Raw genomic sequence first — 23303 nt, forward strand, 5'->3', positions numbered from 1 at the left:
AATGCGCAAAGTCCTTGTATTCACCCCTATTAGCAGGGCAGTAAGACCTAGTGGCCAAGATCAATGTTTGCCACTGTCCATGGGGTAGTAAGGCCTCATGGCCAAGTGTTCTCTGTCAGGGAAAGGGACTGCCATGCACAAAAAGAGGGGTGGTGCTGGTCTGGGTTAGGGGGCCCGGGTTAGCACTCCCTCCATTCTGGTCCCCAGATATAAAACCGTAACAGGGTTCTGAGAAGAACCAAAAAAGAACTAGATAAGTTCATGGAGGATAGGTCCATCAGTGACTATTAGCCAGGATGGGCAGGGATGGTGTGCCTAGCCTCTGTTTGCCAGAAGCTGAGAATGGGTGATAGGGTATGGATCACTTGTTGATTACCTGTCTGTTCATTCCCTCTGGGCTAGATGGACCTTTGTTCTGATCCTCTATGGCTCTTCTTATATTCTTATAAGTTCATGGAGGATAGGTCGATCAATGGCTATTAGCCAGGATGGGCAGGGATGCAACACGATGTTCTGTGTGACGCTAAACTCTGTTTGCCAGAAGTTGGGAAAAGGAACTGGGGATGGATCACTTGATGATTCCCTGTTCTCTTTATTCCCTCTCAAGCACATGGCATTGGCCACTGTTGGAAGACAGGATACTGAGCTCATTGGACTATGGGCCATTCTGATGTTCTTATACAGAACCCAGATTTATCTGCGCCCTTCCCCTGCTGTAATCCACTAGACCCATCTCCACTCTCAGAGCTGAGATAGAACCCTGGCTGGGTCTCTCTCTCCATGGACTTAGTAACAAATAAAGAATATACACTAAAATTGTAAACCTAATCAGTGGCTCTCAAGTGACTTGCCACAAGATATCAGAACATGTTAGTAATAGAGCTGAGTGGGTCTAATATTAATTTATTTTTCTTTCTTTTATACAGGAATTAGATACAGTGCTCCTGTCAGCTAATTGCTAAGTTACCTGCCAAAAAAATAAACGTTTTCAAGAGCCTAGCTACTCTCTCTATTCACACTTAAAGTTGTCCTCCGACCAAAATCTGAAATGGTGCCCCTGCAGCTGGCGGGGGGTGGTGAAGAGGTTTGAGGGAGTGATGGGGATTGGAGTAAAGGAGAGAAGAACAGGGATGCAGCCTTGGGGGAAGAGGCAGGGCAGGGGGTGGGGCCTCCGAGTTCCAGTTACCAGCAATTAAAAAGGTGGCATTCCTATGAGTTAATGAGTAGATCACAGACCGACTCCCCAGTTTATCACACTGGCACAGCATAGTAAGCCAGGAAAGGATTTAATGTCTCTTTAACTGCCCAGTCAGTGATGCAGGAAAGAGGGCCCAGCACCATGTCACCAGTCAGCTCTGCACGGAGCTCTGTCTGAGAGCCAGAGCAACAGGGGAAAACTTTAGGTTCCATTATGAATAACAAGCCAGAGCAGCCACTTCCGGATCTGTTCGGTCCTTATCCCATAGATGATGGGGTTTAGCATGGGAGGCACCAGGAGGTACACACTGGCAATGACAACATGAAACCATAGGGCCACATTGTGGCCAAAACAGTATGTGAGGGAGGAGAAGATAACTGGGACGTAAAAGGTTAACATGGCACAGAGGCGGGAGACACAGGTCCCCAGAGTCTTGAGTCTTGAGTCATCCTTTGTGGGGAGGCTGAAGATGGCCCTGAGGATCAGAATATAGGACACTGTGATAAAAAACACATCCAGACCAGACACAAAGAATGCCACAAAGAGACTATAGTAACTACTAACACGGGTGTCAGTGCAGGCCACCTTCACCACGGCTATGTGCTCACAGTACGGCTGGGGGACGATGTTGGTTCTGCAATATGGCCACCGCCTTGTCAGGAAGGGATAGGGCAGTACCAGCATGTCACCGCACAGCACTATGGCCAGGCCAGTCTTGAACACCATGCGGTTTGCCATGGTGGTGAAATGTCTGAGGGGATCACAGATGGCCACATAGCGATCCACTGCCATGGCAACAAAGATCCCAGACTCCATCACTGAGAAGCTGTGAATGAAGTACACCTGGGTGAGGCAGGCACTGAAATTGATCTCCCTGGAATTGAACCAGAAGATGCTCAGCACTTTGGGCAGGGTGGACGTGGACAGAACCAGGTCGGTGATGTCCAGCATGCAGAGGAAATAGTACATGGGCTCATGGAGGCTCGGCTCCCTCTTCACAATGAACAGGATGGCAAAGTTCCCCGAAATGGCTATGGCGTACATGGCACAGAAGGGGATGGAGATCCAGATATGGGCTGCCTCCATGCCAGGAATGCTCAGCAGGATGAAGGTGGAGGGGCTGGTGAACCTTGTTGTGTTGGAATCTGACATGAGAACCCAAGGTCTAGGGTGATGGTTGCAAAACAAATGCCTGGATGGAGAGACAGTGTTAATGTGGGCAGTTATCTCTAGGCGTCATCGAGTCTGTCTGGTAAAGTGCCGACAGAAAAGCACATGGAAGCCCAAAACCACAAGCTTGCAGGTGTTAAAGAGCTAAGTGCTCTAGTCTGTCTGGTAAGAGCTGACAGACTAAAGTCCTGTGACATAAGCACACAGAAACCTGCAAAATCTACCAGACTCAAATACTCAAAACAGCTTCTTATATGGCAACAAAAGGTCATGGCAGAGGCAAACATAAATAGGGGCGAAGAATTAATAGGATATATAAGGAACAACTATTTGGCCAGGACCAAGACCAGAACTGCTCACCTAGGTAATGAGGAGAGCTAATGCTTACAGTAAAGGGGAAATGCAAAGAAACCTCATGGCTCACTCCTCAGGGTTAGGGAGGAGAGGAACGGGTCGTACAGCTTACAAGCTTTCAAGCATCTCTAATTAAATAAACGGTGATCATAGACTGAACGGTCCTGATTCTGGAGTCGATCCTTCCCTCTCTGTCAAATTCTACCCGCAACAGTTAATATGAGATACTAAATACACTACTGGAGGCTGTTCTCATGGGTGAAGAAATTGGTCCTTCTTTACACACTTAAAAATGACTTTTTTATTATTCAGAGAGATGAGTTATGAACAACTGACCCTACTAATGCTAATTCCTTATTTGATGGTGCTACATGCATAAATAATTCCTACACTTTCTGGTGTGGAAAAGCTTAATTGGCACCAGCAGGAAACACAGGTGTGATACTGGTTTTCCCTCACTTCTCAGTAGTGGGCAGAAGAAAGACAATGATTGGTTATCTAAAGAATGGGATGGAGAATAACCTGCTTTGGAAACACATTCAGTTTAGGTCACTCATTCTCTATAAACCATATAGAAGGTATAAAGGGGTTTCCAAGACAGGCTATGAGATTGGGGAATACTGCCATATGCAGACAGACTGAAAAGTCTGGGACTGTTTAGTTAAGAAAAGGGGGGCATATTATAGAGGAGAACAAAAGAAAAGAATGGAACTGATTACATTCAAAAGGACAAACAGAGAAGAGTGCTCACACAATAATTTCTATAGAAACTTAGTGCTTCAAAAACTAATACCCCAAAGATGAGGGAAATTATCAGCAAAACTCATTGGGAAGAATAGTTTAGACAGAAAATTGGAAATGAAAATGTGGAGTTCCTTAAGAAGAGTGTATTTGATAGCAAAAAAAGCCAACGATTACACAGTCAAGAAAGTGGACAAGTTGGGCTAAAAACCCAGTTCCATGGCAAAGTGAAGGCACCAGGTGGGAAGAGGGGAAGCAATATATAACAAATGGAGAAAAGAGAAAATAGATAGCAACAAAAAGGGATTACAGATAGCAAGCAATAGAAAGTGGAAGTTCTGAAAATTGATAAGAGACAAAAAGACCTCAGAGTAAAATCCATGCTTGGCAAGGCTAAGGATGACAAAATGAAGGTTATTAAGTATACTAAGAAGAAAGAAATCCTAGAAAAAAATTAGACCAATTACAGGAGGGAGAAAAGAAACTTGTTAAGGTTGCAGAAAAGGAAGATGTATTCAAGAAATATTATTGTCTGCATTTGGAAAGAAGCAGCATGAGGTATTCATATCACATTAATTGATGAAATACTTTCCAGTCCATTAGCACTGAAGTCATAGGAGCAAAGTCTGAAAGAACTGGGCATATTTAGTCAGGAAAAGGTAAGATTAAGGGGGGGGCATGATAGCGGTCTTCAAATGCATGAAAAGCTCCAATAAAAAGATGGAGAAAAGTTAGACTGTCTCACCATGGTGGAAAGGACAAGAGGAAATGAATTCAAACTACAGCATAGCAGAGATAGTTTAAATCTCAAGAAAAAAAATCCTAACTACAAGAACAGGAGGACAATGGAACAGATGCCTTGGGAGATTGTGGAAGATTTTATGCTAGAGGTTTTCCAAAGGATGCTGGATAGCCATCTGTCTTGGATGGATGAAAAGCAACAAATCTTGCCTCTTTGTAGGGGGCCAGACTAGGTAAGCTTCTCACCTTGCAGATCTTCAGTTTAACAATGTAAAATCCTACTGTGGACCAGGTCTTAGTCAAGCAGAAGTTATGAAACTCAATACAGGGTTAATGGGGTGAAATTAAATTGCCTGAGTTATGCAGGAGGTCAGACTGGATGATTTAATCGTCCTTTCTGACCATGAACTCTATGAATCTATTAATAAAGGAAGTAGATCAGGCATTTATATTTACTGTGTCTCATAATACACGAAGAAGGGAACATTAAATTCTATTGAAAGTCTGAACATACAACAGTTAGAAAAGAAATGTGTTTATATAATCCATATTTGGCCTGTAGAACTCTTTGCCACTGACAATACTGGAGCGAGGAGCTTAGCTGAATGGGATGCAGAAATGGATTAGCATAGTAGCTGGTGCTGGTAGCATCCCTTTAGTTAAATCTGTCTGACACCTTCAATTAGAAGACCTGATTTTGCATTGCTTATATGTTTGTCAAACTGTAACTGTTTGGACTAAAATTTCCCATTCTGGCTTTCTGCTTCTGGATGAATTGTTTCTTTGAATGTTTCAGACATAGGAGTTCAGCCGACTTCTTGAATGAAGCTAGGAGAAAATATGTTTTGCACATGATGAAAAAATCTTATAATTCTTCCAGTGAGGAGCCCTGGCACCTCCATGCTTTCCAGCAGATAAAAGTCAGATAGCAGATCAGAGCTAGAGCCCTGAGATGCAAGAGCAGAAGGTGACAGTCTCTGTGCATTAACACACAGCAGACTCCTGTGGTCTTTTTTTCAGTTATTACTCCAAGAGGAGTTTTGCCTCAGTGGGGCCTGAGCAAAGTATGGGCCACAGACTAAGAATTTGTCCTTCTATTGTTCATCTGGTGGACAGAAAGCTGGCTAGATTGTTGGGCTCAGTGGGTAGTCATCAACAGCTCGATGTCTAGTTGGCAGCCGGTATCAAGTGGAGTGACCTGGGGTCGGTCCTGGGTCCAGTTTTGTACAACATTTTTATTAATGATCTGGATGATGGGATGGATTGCACCCTCAGCTAGTTTGCACATGACACTAAGCTGGGGGGAGAGGTAGATACACTGGAGAGTAGGGATTGGGCCAAAGTGACCTAGACATACTGGAGGATTGGGCCAAAAGAAATCTGATGAGGTTCAACAAGGACAAGTGCAGAGTCCTGCACTTAGGTAGGAAGAATCCCATGCACCCCTACAGGGTTGGGACCAACTGGCTAAGCAGCAGTTCTGCAGAAAAGGACCTAGGGGTTACAGTAGACTAGAAGCTGCGTATGAGTCAGCAATGTGCCCTCGTTTCCAAGAATGTCAACGGCATATTGGGATGCATTCATAGGAGCATTGCCAGCAGATCGAGGGAAGTAATTACTCCCCTCCATTCAGCACTGGTGAGGTCACACCTGGAGTATCCCCCCGCCACAGAAGGGATGTGGACAAATTGGAGAGAGTCCAACGGAGGGCAACAAAAATGACTAGGGGGCTGGGTCACATGATTTACTAGGAGAGACTGAGGGAACTGGGGCAATTTAGCTGCAGAAGAGGAGAGTGAGGGGGGATTTGATATCAGCCTTCAACTACCTGAAGGGGGGGTTCCAAAGAAGATGGAGCTCTGCTGGTCTCAGTGGTGGCAGATGACAGAACAAGGAGTAATGGTCTCAAGTTGCAGTGGGGGAGGACTAGGTTGGATATTAGGAAACAGTATTTCATGAAGAGGGTGGTGAAGCACTGGAATGGGTTACCTAGGGAGGTGGTGGAGGTCTGTGCAATCCCAGTGAGGTTCGCTCAGCCTCTAGCAGAGAAGCTGCATCTGGATGTAAATAGGCAGGAGACCAGGGACACTCTAGCCAATGTCTCTGTTTCCATGCCTGTGCTTCTGTGTTCTTTATTCAGCTTTAGAAGTAAATGGTAATTAAGGGACCTTCCCAAAGGGAGATGAGAATATTCAGGCTCTGTGCTGAGTCAGAGAGGAATTGGCTGCTCTGTTTGTTTAAAAATTACAGTTGAGTAGTCAGAAAAGTAGGGATCATGCCTAGATCTCCCTGGGGTCTGATACCCTGTAAATGCCCAGGATGGATAGGTAGATAGTACACAGACAGATCAGGAATAAAAATGACTGAGGGGAGACTACCGCTAAGAGATCAGAGATCAACAAATCTCATCAGTAACTATCATCATACTAAGCAGCAAATAGAAAGCAGATTTATTAAGTACAGAAGGATAGATTTTAAAGTGACTGTAAGTATTATTAACTACAAAAGATGGATTTTAAGTGATTATAAGTAACAGCATACAGCTCAAAGTTTGTTACCTAAGAAATAAACAAAATTACAATGTAAGTTCTATAAACTAGACAGGATTTGAATCAAGCCGTGTCTCACCCAGATGGTACAAGCAGTCCACCAATCATCCATAGACAGGTAAGTAACCCCTTCATCCCGGGACCACATCCCCAGTTCAGTCCTTGTTCCTAAGGTGTTCCCAGGAGTTGAGTTGTGGGGGGAGTGAGGCCAAGTGATGATATCACGTCCACCTTTCATACTTCTGCAATGGGGAGGGAACTTCATTTTTCTAAACAAAAGTCATCAGCACACTTACTGGAAAAGTAAAGGAACAAGATGGAGTCCAGTGTCCCATGAGCTGGTCACATGCCCTTGCATGCTTTCATAAAGTTAGGTACAGAAATGACACACACATACAAATAGGGTAATCATATTCAGCAAATCATAACTTTTCCATCAATAACTTACATGTCAGACAGTGTATAAATCACACAATAATTGTATCAAAATCGTAAATATGGAGGAGCCATGGTGTTGCTTTGGGGCACAGGATGTCACACCTCCCCGGTTAGTCCACTGCAGGAGTGTTAGTCACTGACTGACGCAGGAGCAGTGTGCTCAAGGCTCTCTACTTTTTGACCGTACAACTCCCAAGTGTTGCAAACATTGTAGTGTTACCCAGAGGTGTTGTTGCAAACTTCTGTGTATCTTTCAACACTTTGTAGATCAGCCTAGTGATCTCAAAAGTCAGCAAGTGTGCTTCCTGTGCAGCATTGTTAACCATTGTGTTTTTCCAAGTAGTGATAACTCAATATGTACATTCATCAATGCCATGAGGTGTTGTGCCTTGGTTTCCCCCTCCAGACAGCAGACCAGGTTTATTATCATTTTCCTCCTGTGACAAGCTTTGAGCCTGTGAACAGGTGTTAGCTGAGAAGCAGTAGCCACATATGGCTTCTTATTGATTACTCCTAGCATATCCAAAAGCTTTCCCCCCAAATAATGTCTGATACACCTTTTCATTGCATCAGAGGGGTGGCCGTGTTAGTCTGGATCTGTAAAAGCGGCAAAGAGTCCTGTGCCACCTTACAGACTAACACACATATTGGAACATAACCTTTCGTGGGTGAATATTCACTTCATTGGATGCAATCCTGCAATTCTCCAACACCCCATGTCTAGACTGGACAGCCCCCTAATCATTTTTGTTGCCCTCTGCTGGACTCTCCAATGTGTCCACAGCTTTTCTGTAGTGGGGGGCCCCAAATTGGGCACAATAGTTCAGATGTGCCCTCACCAGTGCCGAAAAGAGGGGAATGATTGCCTCCTTTCTTCTGCTGGCAGTGCTCCTACTAATGGAGCCCTATATGCCGTTAGCCTACTTGGCAACACTGTTGACTCATATCTAGCTTCTTGTCCACTGTCCAATGTAATCCCCAGGTCCTTTTCTGCAAAACTGGTGCTTAGCCAGTCATTCCCCAGCCTGGAGAAGGGCATGGGATTTTTCACTTGTCCTTGTGAACCTCATCAGATTTCTTAGGGCCCAATCCTCCAATTTGTCTAGGTCACCCTGGATCCTATCCCTTATCTCCAGAGTATCATCTGTGAACTTGCTGAGGGTGCAATCCATCTCATCATCCAGATCATTAATGAAGATGTTGAACAAAACCAGGCCCAGGACCGACCCCTAGGGCACTCTGCTTCATACTGCTGCCAATTAGTTAGAATGCTCCCCCTAGTATAAATCCATATTCCAGAGGTTTGAGCAGGAAAGAGGCTAAATGAAAATGTTTCCAGGGCCTTTTGTAACTTCTGCATGTGGAGGGAACCCCATTCCTTCAAACAAAGCCCTCAGCCTAGTTTGTGGGAAAACACAGGTTAAGCCTCTTCTATGGTCCATTGTGCGTTTAGTGTTGTCTTAACACTTTAACATTGTGATTCAAGTGTTAAGATGTGCTCGGTGAATACCTTGTTGGTGTTACCAGAGGAGCAAACACACTTACATACTCAATATTCAGATACAAAAATGATAGATGTGTACAAATAGGATAATCATATTCAGCAAACCATAACTTTTCCATAGACACCTTACTTGATATACTGTGTACAAAATTTGTCGCAATTATTTAACAGTGCCATCAACAGTGATCTACACCGTCATATTTTAATCTGATAATCTCTCAAGTATATTAGAAGCAAAGCAAATCTGAAGAGTGGTAAAGGCCTCTACTAGATGTGGGTGGCAACACTTAATAATCATGCAGAAAGGGGAAAACTATTCAAATAATCTTTCTGTGCTACATTTGGAAAGAAGCAAGACGATGCACTCAGATCACATGAACTTCTTTCTAGTCCGCTGGTAACTATGGAGGATGGTAAACAGCACCTACTAGGGATCAATATTTTTAAATCAACTGTCCCAGATATCGCACACCCAAAGAGTCCTAAAAGAATTGTCTGAGGAGGTCTGTTCCCCGCTGATGTTAATTTTTAATAAATAAAGGAACGCCATGGATATCCTAGAAGACTGACAGTGTTCTAATGTTATGACAGTATTCAAAAAAGGGATGACTTGGGTATTAAATGCCTGTTAGTTTGACATCAGTCATGGGCAAAATAATTGAAAAGAAGATAGGATATTTAGTGAATAAAGACCTAAAGGGTAAGACTACAATTCATACCAATGAACAAGATATGATGGAAAATATGACCTGTCAAACAGCCATGATTTCTTTTTTTAGGTGATATCAAATTTGGTTGATAAAGGCAATCGCAGAGATGGAATAGACTTAGACCATTGCAAGTTGTTTGACCTAATACCACATGACATTTAGATCAACTAACTAGCACTAGAGACTGTCACTAGATCATTCATTAGATGGAGTGAGAACTGGCTAACTGATAGAATTCAGAAAGGAGACAACCACGGGGAATGATCATCCAGTGGGCTTTTTTTCTCATCGTTCACAAAGGTCCTTAAGCACCTAACTCCCACTGATTCATATCTCTAGGGGCCCATTTGGTGGGCCAGAGAGAGGAGTCTATTTCCATGTAGGATTGCCAGCTGTGAGCCATCTCCTGGAGCCAGGAGGACAGGTCAGCGATTTCTCATGAGGTGCCTGAAAGAGACGTGGGAGCCCCAGATCCAAAATCTCTGCTCTACCTGATTTGGAGCAAGGCCTTAAACACAGGTCTCCCATGTCCCACACGAGTGCCCTGAGTACCCGGAAGGGGCTCTCTGTCTGGCTGTCTGGAGCTCTTCCACTTTGTACAAATAAACCTTCAGTGGAGCAGGGATTTGAATCTGGGTCTCCCACATTCCAGGGGAGGGTGCTAAACCGCTGGGCTATGAGATATAGTGGGTCTGCACACACGCCATCCGACATGCAGACATACACATGGACCCACATGCACACACAAACACACATGCACATGCACGTGGACGCATGCACACACACACACACACACACACACACACACACATACACACATCGACACATAGACACATACATGGAGAATCCCAGGATACTAATGTCCAACAGTCCTTACAACTCTATAAGTAAAAATATTTGCTTCAAAACATTAATAAGCATTTGATTATCACTTATAAATGTTATTCATTACTGTGGCAGTGGTGATAACTTGTTCCATTCCTTTCTGAACCCGGTGTTGTAATTTGGCTGTTTTGGCTGAGGTTGCATGTAGCAAGACATTCCCATCAGTGCAATTATTGCTATGGCTTGTATTCCCATCAGCGTTACACTAAGTGTTCTGACAATTGGGTGTAGAGTAATATCCTGTGGGATTGCCCACCCAGGTGTTTTCACCTCTCTTTGCACGCTTTCTACTTCTTCTATTTGTTGTTGGATAAGATGAGCTATGGGCATTAAGGCTTCCTTGGTTCTTGCCACCAAATCATTCATGTCCAATTGTAATTGCTCCCCTGAGGGAAACAATTCAATAAATTATCAGAGGGGTAGCTGTGTTGTCTGTATCCACAAAAACAATGAGAAATCCAGGGGCACCTTAAAGACTAACAGATTGATTTGGGCATAAGCTTTTGTGGGTAAAAAACCCACTTCTTCAGATTCATGGAGTGAAAATTACAGATACAGGCATAAATATATATTGGCCATAAAGAAAAGGGAGTTACCATAAAAGTGGAGAACCAATGCTGAAGGCCAATTTAGTCAGGGTGGATGAGGTTGATGAGGAGGTGTCAATACCAAGAGAGGGAACATTGCTTTTGTAGTGACTCAGCCACTCCAAAATTGGTGGTGTTAATTTGCAAATGAATTGTAGCTCTGCAGTTTCTCTTTGAAGTCTGTTTTTGAAGTTTTTTTGTTGAAGAATGGCCACTTTTAAATCTGTTATTGAATGTCCAGGGAGATTGAAGTGTTCTCCTACTGGCTTCTGTATGGTACCATTCCTGATGTCTGATTTGTGTCCATTTATCCTTTTACATAGAGACTGTCCGGTTTGGCCAATGTACATGGCAGAGGGGCATTGCTGGCACATATCACATTAGTAGAGGTGGAGGTGAATGAGCCTCTGATGGTGTGGCTGGGTCCTATGATGGCGTCACTAGAGTAGATATGGGGACAGAGAAGGCAACAGGGTTTGTTACAGGGATTGGTTCCTAGGTTAGTGTTTCTGTGGTGTGGTGTATAGTTGCTGGCGAGTATTTGCTTCAGGTTGGGGGGCTCCCTGTAAGTGAGGATTGGCCTGCCTCCCAAGGCCTGTGAGAGTGAGGGATCTTTTTCTGGGATAGGTTGTAGATGGTTGATGATGCTTTGGAGAGGTTTTAGCTGGGGGATGTATGTGATGGCCAGTGGTGTTCTGTTATTTTCCTTGTTGGGCCTGTCCTGTAGTAGGTGAATTCTGGGTATCCATCTCGCTCCGTCAATCTGTTTCCTCACTTCCCCGGGTGCGTATTGTAGTTTTAAGAATGTTTGATACAGATCTTGTAGGTGTTTGTCTTTTTCTGAGGGATTGGAGCAAATGTGGTTGTATCTTAGGGCTTGGCAGTAGACAATGGATCGTGTGATGTGTCCTGGAAGGAAGCGGGAGGCATGTAGGTAGGTATAGCAGTCAGTAGGTTTTGGGTATAGGGTGGTGTTTATGTGACCACCACTTATTTGCATTGTAGTTTCCAGGAAGTGGATCTCTTGTGTGGACTGGTCCAGGAAGAGGTTGATGGTGGGATGGAAATTGTTGAAATCCAGGTGGAATTTTTTAAGGGCCTCCTTCCTGTGGGTCCACTCCATGCATCTGAAGAAGTGGATTTTTTACCCACAAAAGCTAATGCCCAAATCAATCTGTTATTCTTTAAGGTGCCACCAAACTCCTCATTGTTTTCAATTCAATCAATAAATCTTATAGGTTTCCTGGAGAAGTAATAATTTTAATGGCAATGCTGACACTACTTGGTGGCCAAAAGGCATGGCTTCCGATTTGGGCTGTGCTAGTGACTTGGACACACACACACATTTCAGGACAAATGTTTCCATATATAGAAAAATTGGAATATCCCAGAGCACATACCACATCTTGTATTTATACTACATCATTGACTAGTTCTTTTTGTACCAATCGGGCCCAGCTTCTTTCTGTGATGTTGGTATGAATTGTAGCATAGCATTTACCCAGTCAACATCCACAACAAGCCTGATTAGATTCTAAGCCAGTTTCAGTTACTCGGCACACAGTGGGATAGTGCTGTACATAAGTATAATTTATCAAAGTTCCCACACTTTTGGCATAATGCTAGGGTGCCCAGATGTCCTGATTTTATAGGGACACTCCCGATATTTGGGGCTTTGTCTTATATAGGTGCCAATTACCCCCCACCCCGTCCCGATTTTTCACCCTTGCTATCTGGTCACCCTACATAATACACTTTGACTGGGTGAAGAGCAACCGAGGAAGGTACCAAGAGCTGAGCCAAGAGAAATGAACTCTATAAAGTTATTTTAAGGTACAGGCAGTAGCAGCAGCCGCAAGTTTAGCAAACTAAGGCTAAGTCTACTCTACAAAGTGGAAAGCCGTGAGCCAGCGAGTTAGAGAGCTGTAAAATGCAGGTGTAGACATGGTCTGAAGAGATGTAGAGATAACTGAGAAAGAAGGCAATATTTCTAGCTCTGAGCACAGAGTGTGATTCCATGGGTCAAAGACTTTGGGAACCCACACTCCGGGTTTTTATCCTGGCTCTGAGAGGAGAGTGGGGGTAGTTATACTTCCCTGCTCTTGTGAAACCTGAATCTGCTTCCCAGGGTAGGTTGCTTTTGTGTGCATGCCAGATGGATTGCAGAAGTGCCCTTTTTTGCTGCAGTTTGTTTTGGGGCAACTCCATGTGTTAATGTATTAATTCTGGGTGTTAATCTGCTTAATTTTTTTTTCCTTTGAAATTCTTTTTTATTTACTGCCCTGCAGTCAAATCTCAGCTCCTGTCTTCTAATGTGCTTTGTGGACTATTTCATTTTTTCTTCATCTGATTTATTAATTCAGTGACAGTATTGTTTGCTACTTTTTCCTTCTGTGCACTTACTTCTGACAGGCACAAGTCTAGGTTTGGGTTCAAGTTTTACCAGAACCTGTGTTTTATCATAAGGTGGTGGTTGCACTGCAGTGGACCCTGTTTCATCTTTTTAATTTTGCTAGGGCCACCTTTTTTCATTTCTCTCCCCATTCTTCAGACACGGGGTAGCTACCTGAAACCTGCTGTTGACTACACATATTTATAACCGGGGATGACAAATATCTTTATGGTAGGCTTTTAAAAAGTGTTTCTAATATTTTATTCTGTTCCTGTGCTTACTGTCTCTGGACTGCTTGCCACCCTGCAAGGGGAGTGGGAGAATTTCAGAGCTCTGTGGCTTCTCCTTCTTCTTTTAACTCTTTCTTTGTTTTTGTTACTTGTCCCTCCAATTTTGTGGTGTGTTGTTTTAACCATTTAACAGCTCTGGTTATAGTTTGCAGTATTCCACATTTCAAGACAACACTCTTTGCCCTAGTCTTACACATTTCATTACATGTTCTTTCCCCACTATATTTTTTTAATTCATATCAATCGCTTTTGCTAGCAACCCAGCAGGTCCTTACTTCATTAAGCTTTGTGGAGATTTTCAGGGAGGAGATGAGAGAGTTCCTTTGCTTTTCATTTTCTGTCATGTTCAATTGAGATTTCTACAGAGGACAGCTTGCTTACTTACCAAATCCTCTCAGGGTCACCAGTGTGCTTAGGCAGACCTCGAGCAAACCACCCAATGTCCACAAGATCCATTAAGGGATGAGGGCACCCAGCCAGGTTTATTGTTGATGAAGCACGATATTAATATCCCGCAGACTCTACCGGACCATTAATACATGCATGTCCCTAACAATGGACCAGCTCCAGTCCTCCCTAAATCCAGACAAAGATACTCCCTGTGAGATGCTTCTTTATATCCTGATCAAATAAATTATGAACGGTCATCCTGACCTTATCTTTTAGGAGGGCTCAGTGTGTTCCTGTTATCCTTCGGGAATGTTTTTATACCATCCTTGATATCAGGATGTCTGGTATCACTTGATATTGGCTGGCATGTGTCTACGTGAGCATGCTGTGACTAGAACTTCTTGTGAATGGGTGTTCTTGCAATATCTGCCCTGTTCTTGCCAGATTCCTTGAGCAGCTCCTGCCTCACACCAGGCCTCTGATACAAGGCCTTATGTCTCAGGCTCTCTTCCTATTACAGGTACCCAGGTAGCCAAGGAGGGAGACCTCAGTGTGGAAGGAGACAGAGGAACCCCCAGGGGGTCCCCTGATGAACCAACTTTCCCAGCACCACCTCCAGAGCACCTGTAGGAGTGTCCAGCAATGACCGCCCTCACAGATTTTTGATGGAACCATAAGGACGACCCCACCTTCAGCTGGGCTTACGAACAGGTAGCCTGGGTTCACGGAGCCATGAATGATCTCTTGAGAGCTGAACCATGGCCACGATTTGAGCTAACAATCTATCGCCTCTAACGTATTGATTGGGACCCCCAAACTCAGGAAGTCAGAACCCAGTTCGTCTCCTCCCAATGTCATAGAAAGGCTGTTGTGAGGTTCGCCCATGATAATTCCACAGCTGGCCATTTGGGGCAATAGAAGACACTGGCCCAAATCTTATATCCCTTCTTCTGGTCGGGATTCCATCATGAGGTGAGAGATTATTATAGTTCCTGCCCCAAGTGCCAGATTGCAGGGGGTGGCAAAAGCTCCCGTGGTCCCCTTATCTGTAGTGTGGGTCCCCTTTGAGAGGGTCATACTGGACCTGGCGGGACCCCTCTTGAAGAGTAATGCTGGGTTTTGTTATAGCCTTGTCCTGATGGACTATGCTACCTGCTTACCCAAGGCTGACTCCACTATGCAGTGGAGTTGGCAGAGTATATATATCTGAGTTGGACTGCCCCAGAAGATTCACTCTGATCAGGTAACCAACTTTACTTCCTGGTTGCTCTCCCAGGCGCGCACAGTCCTGGGCATTAAGAAACTACAGACCACAGTGTACCACGACCCAGACAGATGGCCTTCTTGAGTGTCTTAACAGGACCTGAAAAGTTTCCCTCACAAGAATCACACCAGTGGGACCAATTGATCCCATCAGTATTGCTTGCTAATATGGAAGTGCCCCAATCTCCCCCTTTGAGCTCCTGTATAACCGAAAGCCCCATGGCCTGCTGGATCGAATGAGAGAGGCCTGGTAACACAGCCCATCGACCATCCAGGGGCTCTTGAAGTATATCCTGCATTTTCAGGTGCCCTTATGAAAGAAAATCTGCAGATGGCCAGAGGATCCCAGGAAAGAAACTGCAATCAGGGGGCCAAGTTCTGCCAGGACAGATGGCAGAGCTTTTAGTAGTAGCAATTTACAAAAGCCTTGTGCCTTTTACTAAAGTGCACATAGAAACTGAGTGTTTGGAAGCTGTATTGTCAGTGAAGGTAGCAGATGATAACCTTATTGGTATGATAATTAGCAATGAATTCTCCCATGAAGCTCAGGCTATTAAAGTGTCCACCTGCAGCAAGAAGGAGTGCTCTGCTGGAAGTTCAGCGGGAAAGAGGAAAGTCCCAGGAACTGCTGAGAGAGTCTCCTTGATTCCTCTGCAGCAGGGAGAAGCTGCATGCTTCTAGGGGTGGGGGTGGTTGAGACAAGGTTCTGCTCCGGACCTGAAGGCATTGGCTCCTCAGCAAGGGGAGGAGTGTCCATTGCCTGTCTGGGAGAAAAATGTCCATGTTGCAGCTAAGCCAGGGACAAATACAGTGTTAGGGCGCACAGGAAGATGTGTCCCAGAGGGTAGCCCAGAGAAGGGTGATGGAATGGTAGAAACCACTGAGGAGGTGGAGGAGGGTTACTTTGACACTGCAGCAGGAGGCAACACCACCGCAGGAAGGGAGAGGGGTGGAGCGCCTGCCAGTGACACAACTGTCCAGGCTGTTAGCTGTGAGCCCTTCACAGCCGAACAGGGGATAGATCCCACCCTAGAGAGCACAGGTGTTTGTGTCCTGCAGGGGGAAGATAAGGAAACTGGGGGAAAGGAATAGTGGGAGAAAAGGAATGTCTCCTCACAGGTCATTTGAGAGAGGATACCCAGGACAGAATGGGTGGCTCAGCATCTGTGCACCCAGGTAGAATCATAGAATATCAGGGTTGGAAGAGACCTCAGGATGTCATCTAGTCCAACCCCCTGCTCAAAGCACTCAACCTGTGGCTCATACTTTGAGAGGAAACTGTGTAATGGACCTTCCGGAGGGGAGCAGTCACACAACTGACCTCTCAGGGATGGTGATGGGGTGACGGAGCGTACCCTAATCCTGATATTTCAGGAATTTTCTTCTGATGAGTTTTTGAAAACAAACTCTGTCTCTTTAAAAAAGGATGTGGATCCTACTGAAGAAATGTTTGTCTTTGAAAATGTGAATGACCCAACTGGCAGAGAGGAGGAGGTCATTCCCTGGGATAGTAGGCAGAATATTCCAGAGGGCTCAGGAGTAACCATAGTCCAGTTTGCACCACAGAGAACTCTTCCACACACACCCAATGATAAGGCCCCAATAGACTGTTCTTAGCATATAGATATTCAGGCCTGTCGGTAAAGGCCTAGACTCTAAGAATTTAGGTGTATTCTTATCACTTAGCTAGTTATAGAGGTATAAAGGAAAGAACCAAAATCACTGTCTGCCCATGTAAGGACCTTCTCTTACTGTGACAGTCTGAGGCCCTGTGCTTAGGCTAAGGCCGTTGGCTAAGCAGCAGAGGCAGCCATAAGCTGGGAAGCGACTGGTCACCTCCTCACATTGCAAACTAGTCACATTGAAAGAAGGTGCTATTGGGCTGTTAGGATACAATCCTGTCCTGATTGCGTCTATCGCCTCCAGAGAAAGGGAAGTGCCTCAAAGATGTAAAAGGAACCTTAGTTTGATAGCATCCTGTCTGGCAAGAACTCACTTATCAATAGACACAGCTGGGAAATCCTTATGTCTTTATAGATGTAGTTGTGAAATCTGCACTTCTGTATTGTTTTGTCATTAGAGTTCCCACTTTGCTATTCTTTATTTGCATGGTCTCTGTCTGGTTCTGTGATTGTTTCTGTCTGCTGTAGAATTAATTTTGCTGGGTGTAAACTAATTAAGGTGGTGGGATATAATTGGTTAGCTAATCATGTTACAATATGTTAGGATTGGTTAGTTAAATTTCACGAAAATGATTGGTTAAGGTATAGCTAAGCAGAACTCAAGTTTTACTATGTAGTCTGCAGTCAATCAGGAAGTAAGGGGGGAATGGGAACAGGGAATGGGGTTGGGGAAATTGGAATCATGTTTTGCTAAGGGGGGAAATGGGAACAGGGACACAGGTAAGACTGTGGTGTCAGAGTTGGGAAGGGGGACACTAAGGAAGAAAACTGGAATCATGCTTGCTGGAAGTTCACCCCAATAAACATCAAATTGTTTGCACCTTTGGACTTCGGGTATTGTTGCTCTCTGTTCATGCGAGAAGGACCAGGGAAGTGAGTGGGTGAAGGAACAAGCCCCTAACATCTTGGTGCTGTGACTTGGATACCAAAGGTCCTCAGACCCAGATGCCTCCCAGATACTCTTAGAGCAAAGGGAAACTGTGAGTGTGGGTGGGAAGAAGGGAAACTGTGAGTGTGCGTGGAGGGACACTGGAGTGCAGGTGTCAGCTATCTATCAATCCTTAGTGGACCCCAAGTTAATCAACCCAGAGGTCCAAGTGACAATTCAACCCTTCAAGTCCAACTCTTTTGATTTGCCAACAGCCAAGTTGCCTGTCCAGTACAAGGGCTGGTCAGTAATGTGGACTTTTGCCGTCTATAATGATTATCCCATTCCCATGCTGCTGGGGGAAGATTTGGCCAACCAGGTAAAGCTGGGCAAGAGGGTTGGAATCGTCACACGCAGCCAGACTAAGCCAGCTTCCACACCTATCCCTGTTCCTGAGCCTTCCACCAGGGTCCAGTCTGTGTTACCAGAGACCCAGAAGGTGGTGGTAGAACCGGATCCCCTGCCAACGACTGCAATGGCCATAGTGGATCCAGTCCCAGAGACCCAGCCAAAGACAGGCCCCAAACCAAAACTGGCGAAGCAACCAGCACCAGCACCATTGCCAGCAATGAGTCCAGCGCTTGCAACCCCATCTACAGCTCCAACACCAGAGGGCACCACCGAGCCTGCACTGGCAGCAGCAGCCAATGACCCTACACAAGAGGCTCAGCCAGAGCTTGAAATACCCCATAGTGCACCAGCGGAGAGCGGTTCACAGTCAGAAGAAACAGCCCCATCATCTGCATCGCTTCCAGAGGGACCAAGCCCAGGTCCACAATCCAGGGAGGAACTGATGTCTCCAGCATCAAGGGAACAGTTCCAGACTGAACAGGAAGCAGATGAAAGCCTCCAGAGAGATTTGGACAGAGGCACAGAGCAACTCACTGCCTCTCAACTCTTCTAATTGATCCCAGTTTGTGGTAGAAAGAGGAGTTTTATACAAGGAAACTCTTTCTGGTGTGCACCAGGAAAACTGGCATCCTCAGAGACAGTTGGTAATTCCAACTAAGTACATGGAAAAGCTCTTGATCTTAGCCCACGATCATCCTAGTGGCCATGCTGGGGTGAACAGGACCAAAGACCATTTGGGGAGGTCATTCCACTGGGCTGGAATGGGCAAGGATGTTTCTGCCTATGTCCGATCTTGTGAGGTATGCCAAAGAGTGGGAAAACCCCAAGACCAGGTCAAAGCCCCTTTCCAGCCACTCCCCATCATTGAGGTTCCATTTCAATGAGTAGCTGTGGATATTCTGGGTCCTTTTCCAAAAAAGACACCCAGAGGAAAGCAGTAAATACTGGCTTTCATGGATTTTGCCACCCGATGGCCAGAAGCAGTAGCTCTAAGCAGCACCAGGGCTAAAAGTGTGTGCCAGGCACTAGCAGACATTTTTGCCAGGGTAGGTTGGCCTTCTGACATCCTTACAGATGCAGAAACTAATTTCCTGGCAGGAACTATGGAAAGCCTTTGGAAAGCTCATGGCATAAATCACTTGGTTGCCACCCCTTACCACCATCAAACAAATGGCCTGGTGGAGAAGTTTAATGGAACTTTGGGGGCCATGATACATAAATTCATAAATGAGCACTTCAGTGATTGGGACCTAGTGTTGCAGCAGTTGCACTTTGCCTACAGAGCTGTACCACATCCCAGTTTAGGGTTTTCCCCATTTGAACTGGTATATGGCCGCGAGGTTAAGGGGCCATTACAATTGGTGAAGCAGCAATGGGAAGCTTTTACACCTTCTCCAGGAACTAACATTCTGGACTTTGTAACCAACCTGCAAAACAACCTCCGAACCTCTTTAGCCCTTGCTAAAGAAAACCTACAGGATGCTCAAAAAGAGCAAAAAGCCTGGTATGATAAACATGCCAGAGAGCGGTCTTTCAGAGTAGGGGACCAGGTCATGGTCTTAAAGGCGCTCCAGGCCCATAAAATGGAAGCATCGTGGGAAGGGCCATTCATGGTCCAGGAGTGCCTGGGAGCTGTTAATTATCTCATAGCATTCCCCACCTCCAACCGAAAGCCTAAGGTGTACCATATTAATTCTCTAAAGCCCTTTTATTCCAGAGAATTAAAGGTTTGTCAGTTTACAGCCCAAGGAGGAGACGACGCTGAGTGGCCTGAAAGTGTCTACTACGAAGGGAAAAGTGCTGGTGGTGTGGAAGAGGTGAACCTCTCCATGACCATTGGGTGTATGCAGCGACAGCAGATCCAGGAGCTGTGCACTAGCTACACGCCGACATTCTGAGCCACCCCAGGACTGACTGAAAGGGCATACCACTCCATTGACACAGGTAATGCTCGCCCAATTAGAGTCCAACCTTACCGAGTGTCTCCTCAAGCTAAAACTGCTATAGAACGGGAGATCTGGGATATGTTACAGATGGGTGTAATCCGCCCCTCTGGAAGTGCATGGGCATCTCCAGTGGTTCTAGTTCCCAAACCAGATGGGGAGATATGTTTTTGAGTGGACTACAGTAAGCTAAATGCTGTCACTCGCCCAGACAACTATCCAATGTCACGCACAGAGGAACTATTGGAGAAAGTGGGACGGGCCCAGCTGATCTCTGGACTTAACCAAGGGGTACTGGCAGGTACCTCTAGATGAATTCGCCAAGGAAAAGTCAGCCTTCATCACACATGTCGGGCTGTATGAATTTAATGTGCTCCCTTTCAGGCTGCAGAATGCACCCGCCACCTTCCAAAGACTTGTAGATGGTCTCCTAGCGGGATTAGGAGAATATGAAGTCGCCTACGTTGATGATGTGGCCATATTTTCGGATTCTTGGGCAGAACACCTGGAACATCTACTAAAAGTCTTCAAGAGCATAAGGGAGGCAGGACTAACTGTTAAGGCTAAGAAGTGTCAAATAGACCTAAACAGAGTGACTTACCGTGGACACCACGTGGGTCAAGGAACTATCAACCCCCTACAGGCCAAAGTGGATGCTATCCAAAAGTGGCCTGTCCCAAAGTCAAAGAAACAGGTCCAATCCTTCTTCGGCTTGGCCAGATATTACAGGCGATTTGTACCGCAATACAGCCAAATCGCCGCCCCACTGACAGACCTAACCAAAAAGATACAGCCAAATGCCGTTCAGTGGACCGAAGAGTGTCAGAAGGCCTTTAACCAGCTTAAAGCAACACTCATGTCTGACCCTGTACTAAGGGCCCCAGACTTTGACAAACGGTTCCTAGTAACCACAGATGTGTCCGAGCGTGGTGTGGGAGCAGTTTTAATGCAGGAAGGACCAGATCAAGAATTCTATCCTGTAGTGTTTCTCAGCAAGAAGCTGTCTGAGAGGGAAAGCAACTGGTCAGTCAGTGAAAAGGAATGTTACGCCATTGTCTACGCTCTGGAAAAGCTACGCCCATACATTTGGGGACGGTATTTCCACCCGGAAACCGACCATGCTGCACTACAGTGGCTTCATACGGCCACGGGAAATAACAAAAAAATTATTCGGTGGAGTTTAGCTCTCCAAGATTTTGATTTCGACATCCAACACATCTCAGGAACTTCTAACAAAGTGGCTAACGCACTCTCCCATGATAATTTCCCAGAATCAACTGGTCCAAATTGTCCTTAAGATGTGGGAAATGTTGTTAGTCTTTATATACTTGGTAGAATATTTAGAGGTGCATGTGTTTTATTAACTCTGTTTTTCCTAGAGCTCCAGGAAGAAATTACAGCCAGTGTTTTACTCTATCTGTGTTTTCGGGGGCGTGTCATAAATATAAAGGGAAGGGTAACTGCCTTTCTGTATACAGTGCTATAAAATCCCTCCTGGCCAGAGGCAACATCCTGTTACCTGCAAAGAGTTAAGAAGTTCAGCTAACCTGGCTGGCACCTGACCCAAAGGACAAAAAAGGGAACAAGATACATTCAAATCTTGGGTGGGCTAAGGCTTTTGTTTGTGCTCTTTGTTTACGTGCTTGTTCTCTCTTGGGACAGAGAGGCCAGATAGAAATCCATCTTCTCCAACCCATCCTAATCCAAGTCTCGAATATTGCAACCAGTATAGGTAAGCCAGACAAGGCGGATTAGTTTATCTTTTGTTTTATGTGAATTTTCCCTGTGTTAAGAGGGAGGTGTATTCCTGTTTTCTGTAACTTTAAAGTTTTGCACAGAGGGGGATCCTCTGTGTTTTGAGTCTGAATACTCTGTAACATATTTTCAATCCTGATTTTACAGGGATGATTTTTACCTTTCTTTTTTTAAATAAAATCCTCCTTTTAAGCACCTGACTGATTTTTCCATTGTTCCAAAATCCAGGGGTTTGGGTCTTTGATGATTTTGTAACAAATTGGTGAGGATATTATTCTCAAGCCTCCCCAGGTAGGGGTGTGTGTAGGGCTTGGGGGGATATTTTGGGGGAAGAATTCTCCAAGTGGGCTCTTTCCCTGTTCTTTGTTTAAAATGCTTGGTGGTGGCAGCATAGTGTTCAAGGCGAAGGCAAAGTTTGTACCTTGGGGAAATTTTTAACCTAAGCTGGTAAGAATAAGCTTGGGGGGTCTTTCATGTGGGTCCCCACATCTGTACCCCAGAGTTCAGAATGGGGAAGGAACCCTGACAGGCTCAGATTCCCAAAGTTGTGTAAAAAAGTCACAAAGAAGGTGTCCCCTATCTTGAGCAACCTCATACTGGGCCAGTGAATCTGTGTCTGTGGTGGGAGGGTACAGACAAAATAATCACCAGTCTGGGGTGTGTCTGCCGTATTCCTCTGCAGTTTGTCCTGAATTTGGCATCCTCAGCTGTATCCCACAGAGGCACGGTGTCACAGGCACACCACTGATAGGTGCTTCACAGGCTATTGCTGACTACTCCGGGGAGCTATCCCCCTTTTACAGATGGGAAAAACGAGGCAGCAGGCATAGAAGTGTCTTAAGCCAGGAACATAGTCCGCAAGACCCTACCCAGTCCATTGCTTAGTCTCTCCCATACTTAGTTTGTCTCAGTCCATGCAGCAGCACAGAGGCCTGGTGCTCTCTCTCCACTGGATTCTCGAGCGAGGGGATCACCCCTGATTTCAAGTGGGCCTGCACCACTTCCACCAGTAGAGGATTTGGCTCAAGTTATTTAACTGGAGATAAAGCCTCAGCAGAGACAAGTGAGCTGGTTGTGAAGAGTCTCAGCTCTGCCACAGATTCACTGGGTGACCTTGGGCACAGCTTCTTCATGCATTAAATGGAGATGATTATTTATTATTTCTAGTAAAAAGAACAGGAGTGTACGGGGAGACTTTGGCAAACCAGTAAAGTGCCTGAAACCACTATGGCTTATTGCTAAAAGCAGCCAAGTCAGCAGGCTGTAAACTGGCCATTCAGCACTCTCAGTTTGACCAAGGTAGGAGTTTTGGGTGCCACAGAAAGGGCAGCTTGACCCCGCTTCCTTCCTTGTGGCACCTTAGAGACTAACAAATCTATTTGAGCATAAGCTTTCGTGAGCTACAGCTCACTTCATTGGATGCATGCAGTGG

At 45.3% G+C, this 23303-nt stretch overlaps 1 protein-coding gene across 1 annotated transcript; it reads right to left on the bottom strand.

Moving 5' to 3' along the window:
- Positions 1-1399: 1399 nt before the first annotated feature.
- On the bottom strand, positions 1400-2350 carry LOC141998390 (olfactory receptor 52R1-like). Its single transcript, XM_074971201.1, has one exon. It carries the CDS (start codon positions 2348-2350, stop codon positions 1400-1402), a length of 951 nt encoding a protein of 316 aa, XP_074827302.1.
- Positions 2351-23303: the final 20953 nt, after the last annotated feature.

This window comes from Natator depressus, chromosome 1, assembly GCF_965152275.1.
Source record: "Natator depressus isolate rNatDep1 chromosome 1, rNatDep2.hap1, whole genome shotgun sequence".
NCBI lineage: Eukaryota > Metazoa > Chordata > Testudines > Cheloniidae > Natator > Natator depressus.

Excerpts from the sequence above, each read along its gene's own strand:
- LOC141998390 (XM_074971201.1), bottom strand. The coding sequence starts at position 2,350 with ATGTCAGATTCCAACACAACAAGGTTCACCAGCCCCTCCACCTTCATC.